A 13,400-nucleotide genomic window follows, 5' to 3' on the forward strand; every position below is an offset into this window, starting at 1 on the left:
CAGATAAACTATTATAATTTTGTAATTCATAATTTTTGATTATATTATTTTTTAATTTTAAGCTAAAACTGCCTGTACTCTGATTTTGCTGTAAATGTTTACATTTGTTACAAATCTAATAACGCGGAAACTCTTACTACTTAGGTTTATAATTTATGCTATTGTCACTAAAACTATGATAACTTTTCTGAACACATTTAAATTTTGTTTCACTGAAAAAAATGACACAATCCCCAACTCTACCCTAAAATTGTTCAAAAATGTGTAAATGTTCAATAGTATTTTTTGCAGAGATTTAAGTGAGCTGATTGTGTATTCTATGCAGTTTGCCTCGTTGCATAACGATGTGCATCGCGCAACGACATACCTTCATTTAACAACTTGTAGCAGCAAATTGTCCTGCCTTTAGCAACTTGAAAATTAGCTGTAAACACTGTATTCAATTCAACACGGTAAGCATAACCAAGGAATCCAGTCATGAACCTGTTGCACCTTTACGAGTGGATCGACATCAAGGGTGTTTTTATATTTTCCTGTGTGTTTTTATTGCTGAGTGATTATATCAGAAATAAAGCGCCTAAGAACTTTCCTCCTGGACCACGGTCTTTGCCGTTTATAGGAGACCTTCATCATATCGAAAATGGTAGGATTCATCTTCAGTTCTCACAGGTAAATACATTTCCAGCTTATAACTAAAGAAATATGATAGGGGTTAGTGACTGCAAACAGCGAAAATGACTACGACACCGAGAATAAACTGCTGTAGATGATCTTCATCAGCTATAGCTATATCCACAACATAAACATATTACAGTTACAGTTGCAAAAGCTATAAAAGGAAACCACTTGAACCTTGCTTTCTAGTCAGAATGTGTAACTCGGTTGTGACGCAGTTGCGTAAAGTATGTTCCCAGAGCCTTGTGTTTCTCATATTTATATGGCAAATAATGAAATTTAGAGCCCATCAGTGACATAGCGTTACATAATGCAATATTATCATGTAAAATGAATAACTGTCTTAATAACGCATGAAGAATTCAGTTCAATTCAAAGGCTTTATTGTCTGTCCCCAGTGCAGTAGAAAATTCTAGGCTCAACAAACAAACAATACAAATAATAATCACAACTGCAATTAACATTACATCACTTTAAAAATGCATCTTTAAAATACCAATGGCAGTTGCATACAGGTCTTTATATACTTGGACTTTCTCACCAAAGGCACTTTATAGGCTACAGTCTGCCAGATGGAAGTACAAAGAACAATGAATGCAGGGGATGGGAAGAGTCTCCCACAATAGCAGAGGCTTTTCAGGGGAAGTTGCTAAAGAAAGGTTGATTTGTTGCTAAATGACGTTGTGATCATTACGTAGGGTGAATTAAGGGTTATTCGGACAGTTTTTGAATTTCCGATTTGAGCAAGGTTTCTTGCCATAAATTAAAAACATCAGCGAAACACATGATATATTTCTTTAATACTGAAGAATAACTACCCATTTGAGGAGGAATCAATGTTATATTATGATGAAAGGATGTGTTACATAGACTTTTCTGTAAACTGAGCCAAAACATTTTTTTGGTAACATTTGGGTGATTGGGACAGCACATTTTTTCATTGATTTAGGGTAGTGTAAGAATATTTACTGTATTGCAAGTTAGTTCAAACTTTAATATAATTTTATATGCAATATTTCATTTTCTGTTCATCATTATTAAGAGCCCATGTTTATTTCTGTTCAACTTTATTTCTCACTTCATAAATCCATCCAAAATTCATACAATGTGTAACAAGAAGTCTTGAAGTCCAAAAGTCATTGAAAATATTTAAAAATCAAATATTAGACAAACAAAAAAATGCTTCAGGTCCAAAAATAAAAAAAAAATAAAACATAAAATAAATTGTTGGGTGGCCCCATCACCAATTAACTGTTTGACAAACACATTTAACCTACAGAAACATGAATATGGTTTATTACTGCAACAAAAACATTTATCTATAATGCTTCTATTTTCAACATGCTTCTATTTCAGAATTTTTATTTTAGCAAAAATTTAGATAGTTCATGAATATTTTTGTGGTTGATTAGGGCTTGCATAAATAAAAAGGCCAGAAACCACTAATTCAGGGCATACAGATCATATACAATGGTTCTCTATTACAAGGTAAATCATTTTCTTAATTAGCAAAGCCTTTAAGCACTGTCCCAATCACCCAAAATTGTGTTTGGGTGGATGGGACAAAATAAAAACAACCTCATTCGGAAAATAGAAACATGATATTAACACTTTTTTTACTGATTTTGTAGAAGTAGTGCATCATATTTATGTTTCCATCAAAGGTTTATATAATATAGTAGCTATGACAATTTTAGGACCTTATTATGAAAACTAGCAAAAGCTTATGTCATTTTCCTCAGTTCATGCATTTCATGGTCAACTTCCTGTTTGATGCATGCCCCGCCCACCAACATGATGTCACACCAATGAGGGCATCCCATTTTAATTATGTGGTTTTATGCCTAGGTGTCACGTCTGGACTGAGAGACAAACACTGGGAAAGTAGTAACAATCTTCTTTAATTGTGCTCAACAGAAAATGTTTTCCCGCAAAGGGTTCAAAATGATAACATAACATAAGATCTTCTCATTGAGGGATAATCAATCTCATCTTGGTTCTCCTTTAGGTGAACTTGGGTAGGAGAAGGAGTCTTCAGGTTCCGGCAGTCCAGAAGGTAGGTAGCGGTAGGAGATTGGCGTGCAACCTTGAGATCAGCCAACGATGGAGTGAGGTGAGTGTTTGGATATAGTGTGCAGGTAAGTGGCAAGTGGCGCCCGGGACCGACGGTGAGGGCGACCACGTCCTCTTGGAGCAGGGCGGTCAGGGTGTGACAGATGAAAGTCGGAGAGAAGGGATGGATCCAGAACATCCTCTCTGTTTATCCATGATCTTTCTTCGGGGCCAAATCCCTCCCAATCTACCAGATACTGGAGTCGGGAGTCTAGGATCTCTTTAACTCTGTAGATGGTCTCGTTTGGATCGGCTTCGGGAGGGGGTGGTACTTTCATGCTCTGTGGAAGGAGGGAGAATGGGATTAATGAAAGGTTTTAATAGTGATACATGGAAGGTGGGTGAAATACGGTAGGTGTCTGGAAGCTGTAGTTCGTAGGTGACTTCGTTTATTCTTCGTATGACAGGGAATGGACCTACGTAACGGGACTCAGCTTCCTGCAGGGCAGACGGAGGCGGATATCCCGAGTGGAGAGCCAGACTCGGTCACCCGGTTGGTATATGGGTGTGGCGGCGCGAAGGGCATCGGCGTAGTCCTTGTGCCTCCGTACTGCCCGCTGGAGATGGACATGCGCTGAGTCCCATACCCTCTCGCTCTCCCGGAACCAGTGGTCAACCGCCGGGACTTCTGAGGGCTCTCCTGTCCAGGGAAAGAGTGGCGGTTGAAATCAGAGTACGCACTGAAATGGGGATCCATCCGCACTCCTTCCGCGTCTATGATGTATCCCAAGAAGTGAATTATGGGTTGGTGGAATTCACATTTCTCAAGTTTGAGATAGAGATGGTACTGACGGAGGCGTTGGAGTACCTGGGCCACATGGTTTTGATGCTCTTCGAGATTAGGTGAGTAAATGAGGATATCATCTATGTAGATGAGCACAAACCGATTAAGCATGTCCCTGAAGATCTTATTCATGAAGTTTTGAAAGACGGATGGTGAGTTTGAAAGGCCATACGGCATGACCCGGTATTCATAGTGCCCGGTGGGTGTTATAATAAAGGCCATCTTCCACTCATCTCCTTTGCGAATACGGATTAAGTTATAGGCGCTACGGAGATAGAGTTTGGTGAATAGCCGGGCTCCACGGAGTTCCTCTAGGGAAGCGGGCACTAGTGGTTAACGGATAGGCGAATTTGACGGTTTGTGCGTTGAGTGCTCTGTAATCAATGCATGGACGTAGTCCCCCATCCTTTTTTGCCACAAAGAAGAAACTGGATGCCGCGGGTGAAGTGGAGGGACGGATGAACCCCTGTTGTAAGGCTTCCTTTACGTACTCCTCCATGGCAGCGCGCTCCGGGATCGATAGGGGATAGATACGCCCTTTAGGTAGTTTGGCCCCAGGCAGCAGGTCAATCGCGCAGTCCCACGGCCGGTGAGGTGGAAGATGGGTCGCAGCGACCTTACTGAATACGTCCTGGTAGGTGTGGTAGGCTGAGGGAATCTGGACAGACTTAGTAAGAACAGGTTCTGCAAGTGATTTCTATAAAACTACCAGAATGTCCTTTTCAATAGGCCTAATAAAACTCAGTTTCTTCAATAAACCTAGGCATTGATAAGCCTTTTTTAACTCTTTCCCCGCCAGCGTTTTTGAAAAAAGTTGCCAGTCACCGCCAGCATTTTTGATCATTTTCACTAGAATTTCATGACGCCCAGATATTGTATGCAATAGCCTACATCAAAACAAAGAACAGAGCCTCTATACTTAAAAACAATCCCTTTTATTCTATCTTTTTTTTTTATCAACTTTTATCTTTTTTATTCTATCGTTTTTAGCAACACTTGAACGTACACTTAAAAATAAAGGTGCTTCATAAAGAACATATGCATAAAGAACCTTTAACATCTGAAGAACCTTTCTGTTTCACAAAAGGTTCTTTGTGGCAAAAGAAGGTTCTTCAGATTATAAAAAGGTAAGAAAGAGATGGTTCTTTAAAGAACCTTTGACTGAATGGTTCTTCTGTGGCATCGCTGTGAAGAACCTTTTAAGCACCTTTATTTTTAAGAGTGTAGGTAAGTAGGAAGGTAAGAGAAAATCAAATTTTTTTTATCAAATAGCCTACTATATTTGGATCATATTCAGTACGATGTTCAAAGCAAAGATGCAGTAGATCGCTTGCACAGTCCTTTACCAATTCCTGGATTGACATTTCACTCGGTTCCATTAATATGCTGTTTATTGTTGATGATCGCTTTATTTTTTATATGCATCACATATGAGATTGCTCGTTTCTGCGTCTGTGTTTTGATTATACTGATTATATGCTGTTACTTCAGGAGCTCAGGTTCTGACAACAAATCATATTTTACAGTTTGCAGAAAAATACGGCAAGATTTTCAGCCTTAGAATTCTCGGATCAAGAATTGTTGTGTTGGATGGATATAAACTCGTGAAGGAGGTGTATTTACAACATGATGACAACCTTGCTGGTCGACCCATCTTACCTTTATTTTATGATGTCGTTGGAGACAAAGGTCAGTCTAATGTCCGAATGCCAAATTGGTAATATACATGTAACAGAGTTACATAATTTAATTGCATGATAAATGTAACTGTAATCTGTTACAGTTACTGAGAAAAAAATGTGTAATTAAATTACAGTTACTTATGAAAATGTTAATGGTTACAAAGTGGTTTACATCTGAATATTTTTCCAAATTGCATTGACTGCTTTAAAATATGAGACTCCAGCGTTTTAGGAGTTTAGGACACATGACTATTTGACAGCCGTTTTAATTTCTATTTGTGTTTATGTATATACTTTATTTTTTAAGACCTTTTTTTCCAAGGCATTGTTAAATGCCAGTGTTTCTTGTCATAGCAATGCAAGGATTTTATTTCAAAAACAGTATCATAGCTATTAAACTGTATCTTGTTATGATTTTAATCTATTTTTAACATTTTTAAGTAAAAAGAGGTCTGATTTTGGCAGTGCTTTAAAATTAAATGATTATAATCTTAATTCAAGAAATCAGCGTCGAGTCCTACTGTAAGGAAAACCCGGCTTGCTTTAAATGTTTGAATAATAGTTGAAAACATTCATTCGAAATTTAGAAAAGTAATCAGTTACTTTAATAAAGTAATTGAAACAGTTACACTACTTATTACATTTTAATAGGGTAATCTGTAACCTATTACATTTGATCAGTAATCAATGAACTGTAAAGGGTCTGTTTTGTGATCAGGTTTAGTTGCTGCTTGTGGGTATAAATGGAAACAACAGAGGAGATTTGCACTCTCAACCCTTCGGAAGTTCGGTTTGGGAAAGAAAAGCCTGGAGCCGTCCATCAGTCTCGAATGTTGCTTTCTGAATGAGGCCGTTTCAAACGAACAAGGTGTTTACTGAGCTTTGAAAACATTTGAAAATTACATTTGAAATCAGAAGCACAGCATGATTAACAACTTCTGTTCCAGGCGACTGTTTGACCCTCGCTCACTGCTGAACAATGCTGTCGCAAATGTGATCTGTGTGCTTGTGTTTGGTAATCGATTTGAGTACAGTGACAATGGCTTTCAGTCTCTGTTGAAGAACATCAATGAAGCTGTGCATCTGCAAGGAGGCGTCTGTGCTCAGGTTTCACATTTGAACAATTTTTTACTGCTCAGCTGCTTTTTAGCAATACTGCAAAACACTGCAGTTTCAGGACCGCATTTCTAGGACCCTATTTTTTGTGTCAGCGCCATCTGGCCAATTCTAATCCAACAGATGCAAAGACTAGATCCATGGGAACTACTCCTTTTTTATCTTTCCATCTTATTTTTAATGTAAAAGCTGGCGTGAACATGAGTGTTTGAGGCGATATAGCTGTGCAAAACAGTTCCTTGTGCTGTTGGATGTTGTAAACTGGTATTTGTATGCAAATTATTTACATACTAATAAACACACTCATTTGTAGCGCAATCGTTTAACCCGTTTACAGCACTTTGTTAAGTGGGTCACACATCAGACGTGAAGCGCTGTGCTGCCTCGCACAGACACAAGTCTTTTTTTCCAAGAAAACTGAATATAATATAAAATACTTGAATTGAAATAAATTATGTTAAATATTTCAAGAGGGTTACCAGGGTTAGGAGCTGGTTTGGACAATAATTAAGTGTATACAATTAAACAACTATATAATTCATTGAAAATAATAACATACACTATCAGTCAAAAGCTTTTGAACAGTAAGATTTTTTTTAAAATGATGTCTCTCCAAGACTGAATTTATTTTATCCAAAGTACAGCAAAAACAGTAACATTTTGAAATATTTTTACTAGTTAAAATAACTGTTTTCTATTTGAATATATTTTAAAATGTCATTTATTTTTGTGATCAAAGCTGAATTTTCAGCATCTTTACTCCAGTCACATGATCCTTCAGAAATCATTCTGATATTCTGATTTGCTGCTCAAAACATTTGATTAGTATTATTATTATTATTATTATGTTGAAAACAGCCGAGTAGAATTTTTTTCCAGGTTTCTTTGATGAATAGAAAGTTCAAAAGAACAGAATTGATCTGAAATAGAAATCTTTTATAACATTATAAATGTCTTTATCATCACTTTATTTTTTATTAAAAAATAAAACATTACACTGACTACAAGCTTTTGAATGGTATGTTACAAAAGCTTTTTATTTCAGATAAATGCTGATCTTTGGATCTTTCCTGAAATCCTGATATCCTGAATTTTTTTTAAAAAACTATATATATAATAATAAATGTTTTTTTTGAACAGCAGATCAGCATATTAGAATGATTTCTGAAGATCATGTGACACTGAAGACTGGAGTAATGATGCTGAAAATACAGCTTTGATCACTGAAAGAAATTACAGTTTAAAATATATTCAAATAGAAAACAGTTATTTTAAATCGTAAAAATATTTCAAAATTTTACTGTTTTTGCTGTACTTTGGATCGAATAAATGCAGGCTTGGTGAGCAGAAGAGTCTTCTTTAAAAAAACATTAAAAATCTGTTCAAAACCTTTTGACTGGTAGTGTACATACACACAATAAAATAAATTAAAATAAAATAAAACTATAGGGTCTTAGAAATGCAGTCCTGAAACTGCAGCCTCTGGATTTGCATTAATACCCTCCTTGCTTTCTGTTCTCCTTTCTTTAGCTGTATAACATGTTTCCATGGCTCATGCGGCGAGTGCCTGGACCGCATAAGAACATTTTTATTCTGTGGCAAGGGGTTATTGACTTTGTTCGAGAGAAGGTGAACGCACACAGAGTGGATTATGATCCATCAAATCCTCGAGACTACATTGACTGCTTCCTTGGAGAGATGGAAAAAGTAAGACCCTTTCTTAGGGGGGCATCAGTACGTGCAATGCTCTGGTAATAATAATCAGTGTTGGGGAGTAACTAGTTGACTGCTTTAAAATATGAGACTCCAGTGTTTTAGGAGTTTAGGACACATGACTATTTGATAGCCGTTTTAATGTTTATGTATATGCTTTATTTTTTAAGACCTTTTAAGGCATTGTTAGATGCCAGTGTTTCTTGTCATAGCAATGCAAGGATTTTATTTCAAAAACAGTAGCTATTAAACTATACCTTGTTATGATTTTAAATCTATATTTAACCTCAGAACGATCTCAAAGTAAAAAGAGGTGCTAAAATCTGAATTTACGGTGGCTGTGCTTTAAAATGAATTACATTATTATAATCTTAATTCAAGTGATGAAGATGATTTTGAAAGTCTGACAGTAATCAGTGCTTAGTCCTACTGTAATGTTAACCCTGTCTGCTTTAAATGTTTGTAAAGGAATAATAGTTGAAAACATTCATTAGAAATTTTGAAAAGTAATCAAAAAGTATTCAAATGTAATCAGTTACATTAATAAAGTAATTGAAATAGTTACCCTACTCGTTACATTTTAAACTTGTAATCTGTAACCTGTTACATTTCCAAAGTAACCTTTCCAACACTGATAATAATGTAATTAAATTGAAATGCCTTTCAATCATGTCGTTTAGCTTAAAGATGACACAGCCGCTGGATTCGATGTGGAAAACTTGTGCTTCTGTACTCTGGATCTGTTTGGAGCGGGAAACGAGACCACCTCCACCACTCTGTACTGGGGTCTTCTCTACATGATAAAATATTCAGAGATACAGGGTGAGAGCTTATTATGAGAAACTGCATTCATATGCACATAAAGTGCACACACTCTCAGTTTTGCTTGGACTTTGTATCTTCAGCCAAAGTTCAGGAGGAGATCGATCGTGTTGTGGGAGGGTCACGGCAGCCGTCTTTATCAGACAAAGACAACATGCCCTACACCAATGCTGTCATTCATGAGATACAGAGATTTGGAAATGTTGTCCCAATGAATGTGGCCCGGGCTACTGTGGAAGATATTCAGATAGGAAGATACTCCGTTCCAAAGGTTGGTCTAGTGATGTTTAATGCACTATGTGGGAATATGAATTTTTGTAATATACATTTATGTTTAGAACCTATTAGTTGAACACTGTAAAAAAAAATTCCGTAAAATTTACAGTAAAAAAACGGCAGCTGTGGTTGCCGGAATTCTACCGTAAAAACACGGTAAAAACATTTTACGTTTTACGGTTTTAACTTAAATTTGCAGTTAAATACCGTAATTTCATTAACTGATATAATGTTAACATACCAACCTATTAAAGTACTGAAATCTGTTTTGAAATACCTTTGAAATACACTGATAACCACCAAATGCAGATGGTGATGAAAAAGTCACATGATGAGCCAAAGCCCATCACAAGCAGCTTTTAAATAATAACATATATAGAAGGTGCACAGTGTCATTCACACAAGCACTAAACACCATCATGGTGAGAATCATTAAACTGAAATATGCAATAAACATTAATTTAACAACATTAGATGTAACATACAACCCTAATAAACATAACTGATAAGAAAAAACTAAGAAACATAGTTATTTCAAAGAAAAAACATCAAATTCAAACAAAATTTTAAATGCAATGCAGGGAATTCTGGGAACGTCAGTTTACTGTACATTTTACAGGAATTTACCATTAACCATTTAACAGGTTTTTACTGTAGCATTTTCAAAAATTTTTACCGTTAAAATCAGAGTAATTTCTTACAGCGAAGCATAATAAGAGTATCATTTTACTTTTGCAGGGCACAATAGTGACCGGCAATTTGACATCAGTGCTGTTTGATGAGTCCGAGTGGGAGACGCCTCACTGTTTTAACCCGGGTCACTTCCTGGATGCTGAGGGCAAATTTAGGAAACGAGATGCCTTTTTACCTTTTTCTCTAGGTACAGGACAACTCTGTTTCCATGAAAATAATACAAAGATATAAGGGTGTGCGATATTTACGAATATATTGTAATTGTTGTTTATATATATCGCAAAAACCAAACAAAAACACACCCAGTACAAGTTAGAGCACATTTAGATTTAGTCTATTAAAGAACATTTAGGATTCCCCCAAAATTCAAGATAAGGGCAGATATGGCCCCGTATGTCTTGTATAATTTGTATCTATATTTTTTATGTCTTCTATATTTATGTAATCTGATATAGTTAATACCACATGAAGAGTACAGTTGTTTCTCCAAATATTAGTACGATTGCAAATGTGATATCGATTTTATAAAACAGTCCAATAAACAAGAAACTTTTTATTAATTGACTTACATTTTAGACACAACATTTCCTGTTTTTTTCTCTATTTTGTCGACGAAAGTAGTTTCAAATAAAGCCACAGCAGAATTGTTTTGCATCTCTGAGTGACAAACCGAATCAATCAGCCGTTTAAACGAATCGGTTGAATGAATGACTCAATGACTCACTCACGCAGTGATTTGCCGCCACCTACTGGCGATTTTAGGTTTATATTTAAATTATATTTTCCCTTTTTTCCCCCAAAATCGTTTCAAATATCACTGTTGAACGTTTTGTTTTTAAAACATCAAAAACATTAATTATGCATTTGTAACTGTAGGTTAAATGCATTCATGTCCTGCATTAAACGTAAATGCATCTAAATGCCACTTCAGATGCAGATTCTGTGACACCTCTGCATTGCAAACACAAACTTTGTTGATACTGATTTCATTTGATTGGTAACAGCCCTATAGGGTCTTACTATTTGAATTTATTGATTAAAATTAAGAATTTGACACAAAAGAGGATGCACACATTTAATCAGGTTAGAAAATTGGCCTTATAAAGGTAAAAATGCCTATAAAAGCTTCCAGAAAAAAGAAACCTATTATGATTACCCATCATTTTTTTCTGATTTTCAGGAAAGAGAGTGTGTCTTGGGGAGCAACTGGCACGGATGGAGCTGTTTCTCCTCTTCTCTTCTCTGCTGCAGCGCTTCACTTTCTCTTCACCAGCGGGTGTGGAGCCCAGCTTGGACTTTAAACTGGGGGCCACTCACTGTCCCCAGCCATATGAATTATGTGCAGTGCCACGCTGAAACAAGCAATGCATAAATCATTTTATACATTTCAGTAATTATTAAAAAAAAAGTTTGTAAAGAACCCAAAATGTGTGGGTCTGGGTGCAAACATGATGATGCATTTTAGCTTATTATTTGATTGTTTGGATGTAGACTGGCAATTGGTTAGTTGGTTATTTGGTGATTTAAATAATACAAAAATATTTACAAATAAATCCACTTGAAAAAAAGGATCATGAATATAAGTCATAAAGGGGAACAAAATAAATCTATAAAAAGTCGTAAAATGTTTTAAATTCAGTTGTATCAATTTTAAGGTAAAAAGTGCTATAATACGTTAATTAGCATTTGAAAAGGTTTTAAATTTGGGGTCGGAAAAACAGGAATCAAAATGTGGCCAACTGTGAAAAAAAAAATCCAACTTTCGAAAAGTTCTACTAACAAAAAAGTAGCCTGAATAAAGACTTTTTAGTAGAAGTCAGTTTCATTTTTTGTGTGAATCGAACAAGAATACTCTACACATGCCACTAGCAAAAGTTGTTTTGTTTACCTTACTTAGATACTCAAGTATTTGTTCACAACATATCCAAATGTTCTCCCAGCGTTTCAATTTGAGTCATCTGAACAAACAATTTTACATTGAACAATATTGCACAAGCATTGCAGCTTGAAAGCATTTTATGTTAATTATTATTCAAATATAATTAAATTTATGCTGCAGCTGTTGTCATTGTCAGTTAGCGGTCAGGTTGATCATAGTTTTGCTGATTTAACATCGTGAGAATCATGTGCTGAGGTATATATGTGCATCTCATTGCAACTTCTGGATTTAATACATTCGTCTGTCAGCATAAACGTTTGCCTTTAGTTTTAAGAGGTATAAAGAGATATAGTATACTACCCATATTATGAAGTGCATTTCTAAATGTTAAAAAATCTTTTTTAGATCTTTTAAAACTCAATAGACTGACTTTTATTCATTAGATGAACTAAAGTTGTTAAGTTGTCGGTTGCTAGTTAAGTTAACTTAAGTTAATACTAAGTCAGTGGGGAGTAGACCATCAACTGTTTAGTTAAAAATATCTTCTTTCATGTTCCACAGAAGATAGAGACGTGTATTCTTTCTCTATAACCGTGTGCAAAAACTGCACTCTTTAAAACTGAAGACAAAACTAGCTTTTTTGAAGTCAAAATGCTTTATTCTCCATACCTCTCTTGACTAAATCGTGATCCTCTAACAATAGCACTCGCTACTCTATTTCTGTTCTATCTACTTTGTTTTTACTTATTTATATTAAAAAACCCTAAAAACACTTGATCCTTTATCACTTGCACTCTTTACAATACTTGCTTTATTTTATTTAAACAAATGGAGCCTCTAACACTAGCATTCTCTATTCTTTTTCTATTCAATCTACTTGTTTTCTTTTTATTTATTTTTAAAAACCTTGCTATGCATACACATAAAAGAGCATTTCAGTCAGCCAAACCTTAAAATATTAACACCTAAAAACTTACATTTTCATGCACTTTACGATGCAATCCTCAATAATTAGATCCCATAGACTTTTTATGGCTTAATTGTACATTCATAAATGGAAAGTATTCAGGAAAAAAACATGCTTAGTGTTTGAAAGTGAAGTGAATTACTTTGAGTCAATATTGCCATCGAAGAAACAAAAAGCTATTTGAATTTTACAAGTGTGTTCTCTTTAAAGTATTTTTATAATGTTGTTTTTACACCCTAGCAGTTATTTTGTATTGCAAATTTGTACTTGTTTTTTTTTCTTTTCTTTTCTGATCAATAAAAAAAAACAATCATTGGTTTGCTGGTGAACCATTGAACCATTGTCTGTGGGATTTACAATTTGTGGACATTTTAAATGAGACTTTTGAGTAAGTAAAAGGATAAGTGGAGCCTCTTACTTTCATTTTTTTAGACAAGCTCTCCATAAAACAAACAAAACAAGCCACGCAAATGAATAATAATTATAAAAAAATTTAAAACCCATTTTAAATAGTATTTTATTATTTAAATTGCATTTAATGTATTATACTGTCAAGAAAACATTTGCAATGGGTTTGTAAAAGCTGTTTTATACATGCTTTGGCCTGAATTTTTGTTTATTATTTATTTATTCATTATCAAACACTTGCTTAGGAAGTACAAATGTGAAGAAAAAAAAAAA

General features: G+C 35.1%; 1 protein-coding gene across 1 annotated transcript; it reads left to right on the top strand.

Moving 5' to 3' along the window:
- Nucleotides 1-468: 468 nt before the first annotated feature.
- Nucleotides 469-13,199, top strand: LOC131538917 (cytochrome P450 2J4-like). Its single transcript, XM_058773078.1, has 9 exons — nt 469-669; nt 5,098-5,260; nt 5,972-6,123; nt 6,169-6,360; nt 7,900-8,076; nt 8,763-8,904; nt 8,988-9,175; nt 9,919-10,060; nt 11,054-13,199. Exons 1-9 carry the CDS (start codon nt 478-480, stop codon nt 11,227-11,229), a joined length of 1,524 nt encoding a protein of 507 aa, XP_058629061.1. The 5' UTR covers nt 469-477; the 3' UTR covers nt 11,230-13,199.
- Nucleotides 13,200-13,400: the final 201 nt, after the last annotated feature.

This window comes from Onychostoma macrolepis, chromosome 04 (assembly GCF_012432095.1).
Source record: "Onychostoma macrolepis isolate SWU-2019 chromosome 04, ASM1243209v1, whole genome shotgun sequence".
Lineage (NCBI taxonomy): Eukaryota > Metazoa > Chordata > Actinopteri > Cypriniformes > Cyprinidae > Onychostoma > Onychostoma macrolepis.

Coding starts and splice junctions, on each gene's coding strand:
- LOC131538917 (XM_058773078.1), top strand. CDS start 478: ATGAACCTGTTGCACCTTTACGAGTGGATCGACATCAAGGGTGTTTTT. Junction 9,176..9,918: donor GAAGATACTCCGTTCCAAAG/GTTGGTCTAGTG, acceptor TTACTTTTGCAG/GGCACAATAGTGACCGGCAA. Junction 10,061..11,053: donor CTTTTTACCTTTTTCTCTAG/GTACAGGACAAC, acceptor TCTGATTTTCAG/GAAAGAGAGTGTGTCTTGGG.